The sequence below is a fragment of the Glandiceps talaboti genome, chromosome 14 (genome assembly GCF_964340395.1).
Source record: "Glandiceps talaboti chromosome 14, keGlaTala1.1, whole genome shotgun sequence".
In the NCBI taxonomy this organism is placed as follows: Eukaryota; Metazoa; Hemichordata; class Enteropneusta; family Spengelidae; genus Glandiceps; species Glandiceps talaboti.
In genome coordinates, this window is record NC_135562.1 from 17,678,727 (window position 1) to 17,695,564 (window position 16,838).

General features: G+C 36.6%; 1 protein-coding gene across 1 annotated transcript; it reads left to right on the plus strand.

Moving 5' to 3' along the window:
* The first annotated feature begins 700 nt into the window (after window positions 1-700).
* Window positions 701-13,187, plus strand: LOC144445678 (uncharacterized). Its single transcript, XM_078135315.1, has 7 exons — window positions 701-800; window positions 5,985-6,167; window positions 6,888-7,055; window positions 9,313-9,474; window positions 10,433-10,651; window positions 11,043-11,147; window positions 11,793-13,187. Exons 2-7 carry the CDS (start codon window positions 6,038-6,040, stop codon window positions 12,584-12,586), a joined length of 1,578 nt encoding a protein of 525 aa, XP_077991441.1. The 5' UTR covers window positions 701-800; window positions 5,985-6,037; the 3' UTR covers window positions 12,587-13,187.
* Window positions 13,188-16,838: the final 3,651 nt, after the last annotated feature.

Genomic DNA, 16,838 nt, shown 5'->3' on the forward strand with positions numbered 1-16,838 from the left:
CTGAATGTTAGGAAACTCACTCTAATAGTAATTTGTTACCGGCCCCATTTTATTTTCTTTCAAAATCAGAGAATTACGGCTTAAACAATCACAACATATATACAGCTGCATTATGGGTATATAATATGCAAATTACACAGCATCTACGTGTGAAAAAGCACGTACTGCAATGACAACCATGTTAAAACGAGTTGACTTGAAACTATACTTCATCTGCCTCAACAACAATCTTGTAAGTATTGCTAGATTTTATCGTCTGATAGTAAACAAACATTTTACTAACAGTGCTACATTTCTCCTGTTTCTCTATGAGTATGACGACTGTGAGCAACTGCAGACATTGTCACTCCCTGGCATATGAATGAAATCAAAATGTAATAATTGTACGTCACTTTTTGTCCTTGCACACGATAAACTGTAGCAATTTTTACAATATGCTTTTTAGACCTTCTTGACGCTGTAAATGAGATACTTTTTCAGTACGTTTCCCAAAGCAAGGCATTCAGTTATGCTATAAACCTCGTTATGCAAACCATTCGTGAGTTCATATAAGGTCAGTGATGAATCGGCTGTTGAAAATACTGCTGGCTTCCCATTGAGTGTTTGCGTATGCAGACATGTTTAAAATACTATTCGTATGTAGCCTTACAGAGGGGGTGCCTTTTGCTCATACAGCAGCCGTGACCGCATTACAGTTACACAGCAAAAGTCGTCCAGCATGGAAGCAGTAGACGCGTAGACGCTAAACGTTGTCATGGTATTATATAAGCAGATATAGTTGATTTGTAAAACTATATCCTGTGAGTATGGTATTTTCTTTCAATTCATCATATTTCATGATATAAGTTCATAACTTCATGACATGCTATGCCTACATTACAAGTTACGTGCAACCATCGTGTGATAATTCACAAACTACTAGGAGTGCCCGTTTCTAGAAGTGTCAGTATATATACTCAATATAATATTGTAACGTCACTTAAGACATTAATCCGAGACAGTAACCAACCCCCCCCCCCCCACCACCACCACCACCACCACTATATTGTCTATTTTGTTTGAATGTTTCCATGGAATGCCCTAGATCCGTGTAATTAAACTAACAAATTCCCGTCCGCTAAAATGCTTCGTGGCCGTTTATTATTCCGTTACTTGTGTTTATACCGGAAGTGAAAGCAATCCAAGGTAACCAATACAAGGACGCGTAACATGTATGACTTGTGTATGCTTACAGTCTACGCATGGATTGTAGCCCAGACTACTGCACACTCCACAATATGAATCCAATATGACAGTATAACCAGACGCATTCAACAACTTTAGGTGGTCTTTCAAAAGGCTGTCGGCGGGCAATTCTTACGATCGGTAGCAGGAGGTGAGCAAACAAGGAAGAATTGCAAGCGGGGACTCATCAGTCCTGATTTTGATCACAGTTGTTTCGGACGTCTTCCGTTGTTTTCTCCAAGAAAAGGTCGATATCAGTGTTATCATATTTGCAAACGTATACATATACAACAAGTAACAATAAAGCCAAACAAAAGTACAGGGTTAAGTTCATATGATCAGCTTGTCGGCGGGGTAAACATTTAAGTTACACTGATGGTAGACGACATATAAGTATCACATGTAATTTACACTTGGCTAAATATCCATGACTCTGTGTAGAGAGAGTGTTGTGATCAAGGAAATACATCACTGGAAACAATTGTGAGTCTGATACCGTTCTAATCGCTTCGGTGAATGTCCAGTATGTCAGGAAAATCCACTTTTACCATCGCAAGACATATCTCAAAACAAGGGAGCTATCAATGATTACAAGGGGGAGGGCCAGGGTATGGGGGGGGGGGCATTTTTACAAATCAGTTCTCGGGAGGGCCATATTTTAGAAATGAGATATTGAGAAGGTCACATTTTACTCGTATGGATCGTATTGTCTAATTTTGCATTTGGAGGAATTTGGCATCAAACTGCATCCAACACATCAGTTAGGGATAGGGTTGTGGTTGAGGATAGCGTTAGAGTTATGGTTAGGTGTGGTATTATCAGACTATGTCAATCAAATTACATTATTGTTGGTGGAGGGACTATATATTAACACATTATCACAACACATGTAGTGAATTGATTGTCAGGTGTGATGTGGGGGAGAACTCACAGTGGGTCTCAGTTGGCCTGGCAATATTGGGAGTGTGCTAATATCATTTGGGAGTTCAATTTCTCGCATTCAGCTTTGCCAATGAGATACAAACTCGGGCATTGATTAATGCACACAATGTCCCTCCGGTGGTTGTAGTTGGGAAATAACCAATACCTCTTAAACTTTAAACGCTGTGGCAGCAGTGCAATTAACTCATTTAGGGACCGGTCAGTTTCTTCAGCCTGGGGGTTCTTAAATTGGGCCGACAAAAAGTCACTGACCCCCTTATCTGTAAAACTCTTAAAGCCAATTTTTAGGCTATTCAGACCCTTTCAAGCAATAACTCAATCCATGCTTTACAAGACAGCACCATCAAGTATCAGAAACTATTCTGTATAACTTACATAGGGTTGAAATATGTTCTTAAAAAGTTAAATAGCATCATTATATACATGTAGTAAAGGTCAGCACATCTACTGGTAGTATCATTGGTAGGGGAGATTTGGCGTTTAAGGCAATTTTAGACTATCTTGGCAAACATTTCACATCTTTAAAAGACAATACATGTATCATCTCAAATTAGAATAGGGTGAAAATATTTAAGAAAAGTTTAATACCATTATGACAGTAAAAAGGTTGTTGGTGCATCTGATTGTTGGTTGAATGCATGAGTGACCTCTGGGGGTGAGGGAGTCCTTGAGGGTTTTCCCCTGGCAGATCTGCAGTTTTTTGCTTCTATTAAGGCAATGTTTAGCTTATTCATAGCTTTTGAGGTAATATTTCCAAGCTTCGAATAGCTAACGTAAATGTAAGTTTTAAATGAGTTTCCCATGTCACATAAAAATGGCCCCGCAACATTGGTATAGTGGTATTAATATTGCATGTACAATAAAGTCACCGGTATGTTAGAGACCTTTAGGTGGTCATACCTAGTGTATAATAGAAACTAGAATCTGATGATATGTGGTGATTTGTGGTGTCAATAACATGTAGTGTCCAAAATAGAAAGTGTATTAATCCCTTCTGACAAGTTCATAGTGACGAGTAGGGAACATTTTAGATATTATGAAGATTACCATTACGAAACCTTCAAGTTCACTTTTGCCCCAAAGTGCAATATAAGTGAAGCACTGATTGTGAAACAGCCAAGCATTTACATGACATGTTCGGTAACTAGTGTGGTAGCTAGGTAATACATGTATATGTATATTTAAACAATAATGTACGCCCTCCCAGCCCATAATGGACGAAAGCAAACTTTGAACGACATAATGGGCGAGGCGAAAGCCGAGCCCATTATGGAGTGCAAAGTTTGCTTGAGTCCATTATGGACTTGGAGGGCGTACATTATTGTTATTATTTTATAGTTTTGCCAATTCCAGTGAATTTGTAGACCGAGAAACGCAAAACAACGTATAATATACACAGCGCTGAACATCGTCTGCCATGTTCGGCCCGGAAGCTGAATACTAATGATAGCGACACACGTACGTACACGTACACACACATATACACTTCAATGAACTGCAGTGAACACGCATTTGTTTCATGAATGCGTTGTATTTTTAAACAGTGGAAATGACAATCATAAGTAACAACATACATTTCGAAAAAATACCTAGTCGTATGAAGAAACAGAACAAATAAGCTTGTATTGTTATGCTCGTTCCGGGGCCGCGATGCCCAATAACGGAGTACATTATCAGTAATAATGTACAGCGATGACCTCACAAAATTCACTGGAATTGGTAATGGTATAATATAATTATAGTTATACTTGAACTAATAAGTAATATTAAAGAATTCATATAAGAAACGGGGAGAAGAACAAATATTTACATGTACCACATTTCAGACAAGGCTATATGCCATTGTAGAAAAAGGATTTTTTTCTTCCATCACAATCCAAAACACAATGAGCCCCCCCCCCCCCCATCCACAATTTTGAAAACAGCATGACCCCCCCCCCCCCCTACTGCCAATTTCAAAAACTGGGTGACCCCCTTCCAATCCACTGCCCCCCCCCCTCCCCCTAGGCCGAAGAAACTGACCGGTCCTTTAATTCTGCGATAAGTGTCCTTGTCCATGTCTGACAGCATTAACATGCTTTTTTTCCTTCTGTAAGGATAGGGGTTGTCTGTATCACCATTTTCTAAAAAAACTACTGCATCAATTCAAACGAAATTTGGTAGACATGTTCCGGAGGGTAATGGAAAGAACTGATTAGGTTTTGATAAACATGCCATGAATATTAATGAGCAATTTGCGTAATTAATGGTTTTCGGTAATTAGGCTATATCTCAAGAGTGCAAGCTTGAAATTCAATATAATTTGGTACATACATTTGTGATACCAAAGGACATCTGTCCTGAAATATTTTCGATTTAGCTTTTTGTTTTAATAAGATATTGGCATTTGCTTTTGGTAATTAGATGCCATGACAACACAAAAGACAGTTAAGTTGACGTTTCTAGTCAGGAAACATTCCCTTAAGTGGTGTGACGACGCGAGTTTATTTTAATTGTTCATGATTAGTTCTGCAGTTGTCTTCCCTGAAGCACAGGGGGCAGCAAGCATGTAATTTATTGATCGATCAATCGATCGGTTGATTTATTGATTGATTTATTATTTGGTTGAAGGATTGATCGATTGAATGATCAATTTTTGTGGTGCAATATAACTGTGATATTGATCAATTCACTCATTGAGTTTTAAAACTATTTATTTTTCTTTCCCTGGTTACTTTGCTCTCAGCTATATCTCAAACCACTAAAAGTCTGAGGCTGTGTGTAATTCTCTCTTTTCTTGACTAAGTAAAGACGCCTTATCCATTCTCCTCCTGTTATCTAAATTAAAACACTCCTAATCTTATAATTGGCAAGAGATCACTTACATTAACAGTTTGCTTTATCTCTCATCAACTGGGAGATTATCACACTATCTATTGTTTCTACGGTCATGTGACAGACTGCTTGAATATGGGCACTGGTGACGTAAGCATATATAATGAACACCTCTGTTGTTTGCATGCCCAGAATGCTCAATTCCAGTGTACAGTGTAGAGGGCAGATGTGGTGAAAGTGACTTTTCTTGACTTACTGGGCATCAACTAAAGCTGGTGATCAACCACCTTAAATAGCAGATCTGAGTTATATCAGCAAATGCCGACAGGCTAACAACTTCTTACTTAATAATACATAACGTTTGTTTACATACAAGTTTGTGTACACACAGCCATCAATGAACACACCTAAGTACTGTACAGACCACGTCATTAGTCTAAGACATAAAGCAGCAGTGAACGAGTGCAATATTACGCCTGAAGATCCTTCTGGTGAAACGGTCCATAGCGTAAATCCATAATGTAATATCATACTCGTCTTCTTTCATTTTATGTATATATATATATATATATATATATATATATATATATATATATATATATATATATATATATATATATTGCAGGTCATGTATTAAGTATGGCGTCTCATGTACCCCAAGGAATGGAAAGGTACACAATAGGACACACGGAATCTACCAGTTAGCGCGTTAGCTCAGCTGGCTAGAACACTCTATTCAGGGGATGTAGGCTCTACATGTGTGTGTGTGTGTGTGTGTGTGTGTGTGTGTGTGTGTGTGTGTGTGTGTGTGTGTGTGTGTGTGTGTGTGTGATATGATTTTGATTACCTCCAACACAGACAAACATACAGATGGGTGGATGGCCGGACAGACGGACGGACGGACCCACATACACACACACATCAAGTAACTAAGTAACCTGTTGTACCACACTGATATTCCCTGCTCGACATTCTAATGCATTCTTTTGTGTGTTTTTTCATAGAATTCTGCTGAGAAAATCTTAAGAACCGGAGACATTTTTTTCTAACTGGCATAATGGCAGATAATGTTGGAAAACATGTCATGTTATCATATCAATGGGACAGCCAACCAATCGTTGAGAGGATCAAGAATGAACTAGAGAAGAGAGGATATGACACATGGATGGATATTGATGACATGAAAGGTTGATACTAAATTACTCAATATGTTACTTAAAGGGGCATAAGCCGAAGCCGAATTAAGATATAACTCATAAACTCGATGATAGAATGAATACTATGAATCAAATAATGGTCAGGAAATTCCTACTATAATTACAATAAAGTGTTCTAAAGATGCCAGAAGCCAATCGTGGTGTTATAAAGGATATACATCGACATTAGCATTATACTGGAATATGGGTTTACCTAAGTATTTTCCCTTGGTCAGTAAACAACTGTCAGATTCAGTTTGTACAACTTTAATGGGGTTAATATAATGGTCAAAGACCGCTTTATTTTTGTTTGGCTATAAGGCGTACTAACTAAAGGAGTTGGTTTTGTGACATACATAGCACGCTAGTTACCTCAATACGTCCTGAGGATCATCTGTATTTGCTTGAAATTATCAAGATTATTATAGACCTCATCCATTTTAGGTGTATAACTCACGTCTATTTTCGATGTCATCTCTCATAATTTGCACCACCCTTGTAGATTATTTTTCCAGAAAATTATGATTTTAATGTACATACATCGTTGCATCATAGGATGAAGGTATAAATTTGGATAGTCTAAGCACTGTAACTTTTCTGTGTGTGTGTGTGTTTGTTTGTTTGTTTGTTTGTTTGTTTGTTTGTTTTTGTTTCTTTCTTTGTATATTCTTCAAAGACAATTTTGTATTTTACTTTCTTTTTTTATCAAAGGAAACATACATGAATGCATGGCACAGGGTGTAGAAAAAGCTGCAGTCGTCATTAGTTGTGTTTCAAATGCATACAAACACTCCCATAATTGTCAAAAGGAACTTACATTTGCTGATGTCAGTCACAAGACAATCATACCTTTGAAAATGGAGAAAGATGTCGCTTTTGGTGAGTCACTTGCATCCATAATGGTTGTTTGTTTGTTTGTTTGTTACAGATGCAGTACGTCTCATAGGAGAAATAGAGTAGCTTTTGGGTTCCACTCATGGGACATGATATTTTTGATACAAAAAGATAGACACAATTGAACTCTAAACTAACAATAATAGAGACAAAACACGTACAGCAGGATCCTTTACCAAATCAAATTGAAGAGTGATACAGCATTACTATTCATTTACAGTGCAGTAGAAATAGGCCTCTGTCGAAAACATTACTATGGAAGACCGATGAGGCAAGCGACCTGCGACCTACGAGTTGCAAGTCATAGTACGCATGCCAGCGTTATAATACAAGAACCGTTAGCCGGATTGGCAGGGAATATGCTACCTGATGTCGTGTATATTGAAGGCGCCCCTAAAATAACTCCAAAATATCCTAAAGTGAAATAGAATAATTAAGTCACAGTTTTCCAACTCAGGCGCAGGTGGCAGTTTTGTAACCTACAGGTCGCAGGTCGCTGTCCTCACCGGTCTTCCATACATTACACATGGACTTGATGATTTCAATGACTTCAATTGTTTATTTTACAACTGATATTCAATGTGGTGCATTGTCTACTTCGACATCTGCACTGTGCGTGGTACCTGTATGATTGTTTATTTTGCCTTTGAGGTTGTCTGAGTATGTACAGAACATCATGTCCCATGCATGAGTGAACCACAAAGGCAACTACATTTCTCCAGTAAATAATACTGAGGATAAGACAATGAAGAGAGAGCCACTATATCTTCATCTTTAATATTTAGTCCCCACCGGACAAAGATTGGGCTCCATGCATCTCTCCGTCTTCTGGAGCCATTTCTCGGAAATGACTACCGATTCCTCTCAAATTTGGTACAAGGACAACACACTATGGTACACATATGCAAGTCAATTTATTTTTTGAGACGATCCAATATGGCCGCCAGACGGCCATTTTGTTGTGAATATTTTCATGTTCAAAGCCATTATGCAGACATGCCTGAACAGATTTTATTCAAAGTTGGCATAAGGACAATGTTCTATTACATACACATGCATGCATGCCAATTTATGTCTCGATGCAATACAATATGGATGTCAGGCAGCCATTTTGTTATCATTTATGTCCAGACCCACTACTTCTATATGTCCAAACCGATTCCCTTCAAACTGGAGACATGGATATATCTATATTCTTCATATGCATGTCAACTTGTATCATGATACGATCCAATATGGCAACTGGGCAAACATTTGACATTGTTCTTATACCAACTTTGAATTATATCTGTTCCCGCCTGTCTGCATAATGGCCTTTGTTATGATTTTCCCATGTTTGGGACCATTAAACAGACATGCATGAACAATTTCCATTAAAATTTTATTTAAAGACAATGCACTATGATGTATATATGTATGTCAACTTGTGTCTCGATATGATCCAACAGGACTGCTAGGCAGTCATTCTGTTATGATTTTTTCATGTCTGGAGCCACTTGGCAGACATGTCTAAGCAGATAAATTTCAGTCAATCTTGGTATAAGGGCAGTGTATTACCAGGTACATATGCATGTAAATTTGTGATTGCACCTATCATAGACAAGAAGTGTTATAATCCAAACAGGGATCAACAGCTCCGAAACAGCCCTGCTGTCATCTATGTCATCTATGACGACTTGCTTGCCGACTATTTTTAGAAAATCCTCTATTAATTAGTATATACTTCTAGCTATATTTTCCAGATCTCCAAAGCACTCTGAAAGGTTAGCTCCATCCCCTGACGATACTTGATACGCCTTCTGAATCATGGTCCTCAAATAATGTTCAATGTCCTTTGCACTATTAACTTATCATTGTTAAAAGTGCATTTGAGATTATTGGCAAGATATAATGTTAGTAATAACACTTGTATGTAGCGACGCCGGGAAGACTAAGGATAAACATATTTAATAACAACTTCAAAAACACAATTGATCATTGTCATACTCAAAGGAGTTTCTTTCAAAAGGTTCTTGCAATTGAGAAGATGTTTCTGGTCGTAGACGTTTCGCCCTGCCTTAGCTGAGATTCCTCTGAACGTCCCACAGTTATTGCAAGTATCACTTTTAGAATTTCTATGGTCAGAAACATTTTCCTGGTCCTGATTATAGATCTCAATATCACGACGATCTTTTATACACATTTCAATATATTTGTTGTTTTTCAGTTTTGTTGATATCTTATTGAAATATTTTTTTTTCAGATGGTTGGTTAGGACTAATCATGGCAGGAAAGTTATGGATTGACTTCAAAGACGAAAAGATGTTTGATCAAAGGATAGATCAGCTTATCGCCGAATTGACTGCAAACGACATTACCTGTAATGTAGAAAATAGGGGAGCTACTGACAGTCAAAATGAAGAAGGTAGGTTTACTATTCGTGAAATGTCTCCTTAATACATATAACACACACATATACATATATACATACATACATACATACATACATACATACATACATACATACATACATACATACAAGTACATACGTGTGTCTGTCTGTGTCTGTCTGTCTGTCTGTGTGTGTGTGTGTGTGTGTGTGTGTGTGTGAGTGTGTGTGTGTGTGTGTGTGTGTGTATGTGTGTGTGTGTGTTTCATCTCGGGCAGCTGGAAGCTAGTAATCCACGGTCACATGTAGTATTTAGAAACAGATGTCATTAAAGCAAAGTTTAGAAATGCAGTTCACTACTATACATATTTGTTTTTATCATGGCCAGTCATTCGTTGTCAGGTTAACTGACTCAGAGATATTATGGTCGAGTGGAAATAGGACTAGAAAATGCACAGTGATTTGTTTTAGAGTATAACCTTCGGGCAAGCTTAAGTCAATATTTGAATAGTTTTCACTGTTCAGCAAACCACAGAGAAGGTGTCCATTTCCAGCACATATACTTTAATGTATATAGGTGATTCTAGCATATATCATTTAAAGAATATCGCATATATATGCTTGTGTAATAATATGAATACGGTTAGAGAATGAAACTATACAGCTGTTGTGAACATAGATACGGCTAACATTTGCTTAAAGAGAAAGTTTGCTTACATGGTCGTTTAAGTTCTGTTCACCCGTGAAATTTCTTATACTTTAACTTATGGCTACAGAGTACATGTCATTTCAAATGGTTGAACCTGAGCCCAATCGGAAAGGAAGAGACGTAACTAATGGCTTCAGATAGGCTTGCCTAGTGACATTCTTACTTAACTTGCTTACTGATGTCATTTACGCAGTGTTAAAATGGTTCATGGAGCTCACAGTGTTGTAATATATTCATCGTGATACAGGTTGATCAAGCTTATAATTTCTTATTATTACTTTTCAGAGTTACTTTCGTTGAGTGTGGATGGTGTTTGCCAGTGGTTGAAATGTCTTGAAATTAAAGACTCGGACATAGGCAAGTTCAAGAGAAACTGTGTAAATGGTGATGATCTTGCCGTCTTATCCGAAGAAGTCCTAGTTGGAGAGCAGTTCAAGATAGAACCATTCATAGCCAGCAAGATAATACGAAATAGGAACAAAGCCTTGGAGAAAGATAACTCTGGTACGTACATATACTGAAGATGATGACCATACACATGTCAGTATTGGGATGTGTTATTCTGAAAATGTTTCATGTTTCATTTTTGTTTATGTAATTTGTTTGTTGTATTCGTCTTTAGGAATGCATGAGAGCAAAGAGAAGTTTACTAACAACCTATATTAATTATTCCTAAATATGACATAATTACCCAATAATCTAAAACACAGGTGAACGTAACTATTTTCAAATGTTTTTGTGGAACAAAGTTTAATGCTAATTAATCACCGTTGGCAAGAATACTTCCCAAAGGACACACTTTTCACCCACCCTTACTTATCATACGAACCAATATATGTTAGAGCATCAACAGTTTCTAACATATGTCTCGTGTTCTGTAATTTTTCTTTGACAGGTGGTAAAGACGATGACAACCCATTAACAAAGAAGGGAAGTGCTTCTCCCTATAAAAGAACAATGGAACCTGTCCAAGCAAGAGTGACTTCCGAAACTGGGAAAGGTAGGTCAATTATTTACGTGCAAATGTCAACTTCCATTTTACTTAAACTTCAAGGATACGTATTTGTGATGCCATTTCTGTTCTGTGGTTTGACCAAATAATTCCATTACAAGACAATAGCAATAATAACTGTAACACTATACTATAACTAAAACTGAGCAAAGTATCTGAGATTAATATTACACTCATGAAATGCTCATATCAGAACTATTCAATAGAAGAAATTGTATGAATGTACGTAAACATATATTTATCAGTAGGTGTTAGCGTTTCCATACTTCAGTAAATAATGTACATAAAAGATTTTACGGAGGAGTTTGCCATAGTTCTTATGATGGAGTAGTCTGTGGTTTTTAGTAACCGACTCTAAAATGGCAATGTCATTTGTGAAAAATAAGTAGTACGAACAATGAGGCTTTTGGACCACTTTTTATATAAGCATATATATATATATATATATATATATATATATATATATATATATATATATATCCTTTATATAAACATTCTATTTGTATACAAACACTTTCCATTAAGTTCATTAAAGCAATTTCCTATCTCCTATTATATCGAGATAAATGAGATTCTATTCTTTAATTAGTTATGAATCCATGTAATTGGGGTTTGTAATTTGGTTGTTCACAGGTAATTTCAAGTGCACTGTGAAGACGGTGGGTCAGGCTGGAAAAGACTTAGCGAACTTCAATCATCCGTTTGGCGTTGCCTGGACACCCAATAATTTGTTATTAGTAGCTGATCAATTTAATCACAGAGTTCAAATGTTTAACACTGATTTTCAATGTGTTGATGTACTGACATTTGAAGGCCAATTTTCAAAACCCTTTAAGCCATATGACATAGCAGTCTCCATTGACAACTTATATTACATTACTGATTATGGTAATAATCAGGTCATTGTCACTGATGAAAATAAAAAAATTGTTAGAGTCATGTGTCAAAATGAAGGAGAGCTGTATGGTATTACACTGATGGGTGAGTATGTGATCGTCACTGATTGCGCAGGAAATCGGTTGATGAAGTTCACAAAACTGGGAGACAAAGTTGCTGAAGTAAAAGGCGACTTGAAGTACCCATACTCGGTGGCTGCAACAAGTGACCAAAGAATTGTTGTCACTGATAGTAGGAATAATCGTATTCAAGTATTTACTGCAGATTTGAAGTTGCTTTTTACGTATGGTAGCAAGGGTTCAGGGTACGGTGAATTATTGGGCCCATGGGGTGTCAGTGTCGACAGTAAAAACAACATATACATCAGTGATGGCAATGGTAGAATTGTCAGGCTAACAGACAAGCGCGAGTTTGAAGTGCTATATAGTGGCATTCAGTACCCCTGCTACATAGCAGTACATGAAGGGCCACCATTTAAAATCGCTGTTGCCCAAGGCACAAAAAATAAAATCATGATACTTTACTTATAGAACAGGTTCTGCAACACAACAATAAAGTAGTGGTTGCAGTTGAGGACACTGAAGATCTGAGTAATAGGATCAATAATTTGTAAACCTGTCAGCTAATGAGAAGGTATCATTACATTACATAAGAATGACAGACACTGAATATACTTTCCTATCAAATGTACACTCCTATGAAGTTAAAAATATGTTTTATGAGTGTATTACACTGTGTTAGTCGATCTATGGGTAAATTTGACAGTGATAACTTTGTCTCCCATGTATACACTCATACATTGTTACTCAAATGTCTGAGATGAGTATATGTGCTATATTGCTTTATCATATAGACAAGTATGCCCTGTACTATAGTTACAGATTTCAACATCCAACTAATGAATAAATATTTTTTTGTATGTAAACAGTGACAATGGACTGATAATTGTCCACAATGAGTTAACACCACAATTACAGTTTTGCACCGAATATTTTTCAGAGTACACGTTTTTGATAACTTTAATGGTTAAATGGTTGGTAGGAGAATAAAGTTTGATATACGACGCACGGTTGGCTTTCTATCATTTGTCATTCCGAGGAAAATAATGAGTGATATGTTACATAATTACTCACGGTATGTAGACATTACGACATGAAAATGAAAATACAATTAAAATTACACAAATTCAGTTTAAAAGTTGTTGCATGTCTTCTGTAACATTACAACTGTCTTCTGAAAATGTTAGAACCGTTGATTGCATAGTAGGGGTTTTCTTAATATTTGTTTGTATACGTATGTTAAATCATCGGATCCTTTGAAGATATATCTTAAGTTTATAAGTTATATTAGTAAGTACAACACATAAATATTCAGCAAAACTACACCCCAGTAGGTATAAATTCAATGTGTTTCCCATTAAGGCGGGTGATCATTTTTAACTGACTGGGGGCAGTATTTGTGGTTGGGGTTCATTTTGAAAAACAATACTTGAAGTGGGAGTCATTTTGGAGAACACACCTGAAAGTGGAGGGTCACTGTGGAAAGCAAGAAGATAAGTGTATTTGTCCCATTGGTGTCATGGAATGGCTCCTAAACAACTGTAATGTGTCAAAATCTAATGCGGGAAGGACACACCTCTTGTACTCTCCTCATCCATATTTCCATATAAGCATCCGCCATGTGCACTATTTCTGAAGACACATTTTGATATAAAGAGTTATATCCAGTGTATGTAATGACAGAGTCTCCCACATATACTCTTGTGTACTGAATAATAATATCCATCTTTCACAGATTCTAAATAAACATGTGCAAAGAAAACATTTGCATGGGGTGAGCGGGAGGGGGGGGGTCATTTCGTCTTAACTAGGGGGGTGCCGGAGGCAGGGGATCAATTTGATAAAATCCACATTCAACTGCAACACACTGTACCTCACAGTCTGTTACATCTAATTTAATAAATGAACAAAAACTAAAATATGTAAACAAAAATTTAATTTTTTTAATTATCATTTTACGAACAATCAGTTATTTGTTAACAAACCTGTGGAGACTTAATGGGGCGAATGGTTAGAGTAGCCGGCTTGGAATCTGCAGGTTGCAGGTTCGAGCCCCATCACTGCCGTTTGTTTCTGAGTGGCTAAAGATTTGAACCACGACTGTGCCTCAGCCCACCCAGCTGTATAATTGGGGACCTGGTAGGATAGAGGTTACGATGCGAATGCTTTAATCATATGCATTCATAAAGGCTGCAATGGTTTCTATGCTCCCCAGGGAATTGAGGAAGTATAAAGGGCCGTTGTGTCGCTATAGATAATAACTGTAAAGCGCTTTGAGCACAGGGTGGGAAAGCACTATATAAAAACCAACATTATCATTAGTATTAAAAAAAGAAACGCTTGTAATCATAAATAAACACAAATAAATATTCATGCAAGGTGATATTTCAATGTATAGGGACGTGACCTGATAGTTACTAAATGACCTTCAGACTTTGTACAGCTGATTTATGCTTTGTTAACTAAGACCAGACCCGCCATATTGACAGTAGTTGTACCAAAAACACAATACCAAATGTCTAGCAAAGATAAACCAAACGTCACTAGATCACCAGAGGCAAAGCAAGGAGAAAAATTATATAGGTTTAAAAGATTATGGGACGCAGGAGCATATATCAATCTGGCGAATGAATCATGTGGTTGAAAATAAAACATTCGACGTGAATAACGATATACAGAGTGATACCTGGTGTATAAGTTTGCTTCCGTTTGAAAAATTGTGTCGCAGCCTGGAAAGCTATTTGTAATTATACTAAATCAAAGTAGTGATCCGTGCTAAGGAAGGTAAAGAGTCCTTTTTCACTGTTGTACAGTGTTCAAAGAAACACATTACATGATATGTGTGCCCCGGTATATGTGAAAACGAGATACAAGTTATTGTGATACACTGTTCACGCTGAAGTCACTGACGTGGTAACAATGAGTTACGATTCTACAGCCCGTTTCAAGTTACCTTTCACCGGCTCTGATTGATAACGCCATGCATAAACAATAAGAAACTGCATATTCTAAACTAAGACAGCAAAATCGTAATTTCTTGTTACATTCAAATGGACTAAACTTCAATGTACTGCAACTAAATGTAGACATGTGGGCCTCAATGTTTTGATGTCTGCATGGCGGCACTTTTGTTCATTTCATTTAGACAAATGTCGCAAGAAATATTGTATTGATTTAATCTTGCTAAAGTGTAGCATGTTCAGTTTCTTATAATTATTGGTTTCTGTGTTGTTGTATCAAACAGAGCAAGTTGATGGTAACTTTAAACAGGCTGTATTGTGTTTTTAAGTGTTAAGAGTTGGAGGGTCTGCAATGCTCGCGTTAACTACCAAGACTGTATGAACCAATACAAAATACATATGTGACACACTGGTTCGATGAAAGTACTTTGAACTGGCACTAATTAATCTATTGCATACATGGCATGAATAAATAAATAAATAAATAAATAAATAAATAAATAAATAAATAAATAAATAAATATATACAAAGTTTATGTATAACATGCATCGATATATACTGTATATTTACATTAGACACAATTACTATCGCCATTTTTGTTACCTCTGTATGTGTAGTTTCGAGTAAACAAACACCAAAGGGTTACACTAGCCAGCTGTGTATGGTACTGATATGAAATTCCGATAGCTCTCGCGAGTTACGAGAGCTATTGCAGTCACAGATCAGCGCTGTTGACAGGCTAGAGTTAGACACAATTATACCCAATGTTTCGTATTACTTATCTATTTAGTACACATAATATATCCGGGGGAGGGGGGTTAATGATGATACAGTAAGATGAAACAAAGACCAAATATAAAATGAATTAAGCTACACTACCAAAAAGCTAGTCACTAAAAAGAAAGCACAGACTAAAATACAATAAAAACAGTACATTTCAGAAAAAAATGTTGTATGTATACGGAACAATCAAACTTTGGGTGGAGTTGAATTGTTTTGTTGAATATATTGGCCGAGAGCTATACAAGTGGTTTATGAGTCATAATTTCTTGTTTATTGTGCATGTTAACAACAATATACAAGTTAATGGTCGATAGCAGTTAAATGTTTGAAATATATGTATTATCTTTTATACGTTTAACAGCCGCGGACTCCTCAGAATGGCGAAAAAGTACCATTTACTATCATCATATACTTTCAAGTCAGGTGATGTTGACGCACACACACTGACGTTTGTTACCTGTGTTATTCATAATTGCTATTAATAGTTCGTACGGAAACAACTCTATTACAACACCGTGAGCGGAAAATAACCTTGAACCCTTACTATATATATATATATATATATATATATATATATATATATATATATATATATATATATATATATATATATATATATATACGTACGTATGTGCGTGTGTGCATACATACATACATACATACATACATACATACATACATACATACATACATACATACATGCATGCATGCATACATGCATACATACATACATGCACACATACATACATACATTCACACACACACACACACACACACACACACACACACAATCGCAACATTTTAAACGATGTTGCTAAAATACAAACGCCACGATCACATCCGTTGTAATTATTCAGTACTGACTTAAATGTTGTGTGTATGTTTTTGTTGTATTGTTCTGCTGTGCGGTCATGTTTCTTGGCGATTGTTCGCCCACAACTCAACATATAATCCATACACTGAAAGTTTATTTTAGGAC

What these genes read in the sequence shown, in the direction of transcription:
- LOC144445678 (XM_078135315.1), top strand. Translation starts at nt 6,038, where the DNA reads ATGGCAGATAATGTTGGAAAACATGTCATGTTATCATATCAATGGGAC. An exon ending in GGATATTGATGACATGAAAG is followed by an intron (nt 6,168 to 6,887) that starts GTTGATACTAAA and finishes TTTTTATCAAAG; the next exon opens with GAAACATACATGAATGCATG. An exon ending in TGACAGTCAAAATGAAGAAG is followed by an intron (nt 9,475 to 10,432) that starts GTAGGTTTACTA and finishes ATTACTTTTCAG; the next exon opens with AGTTACTTTCGTTGAGTGTG.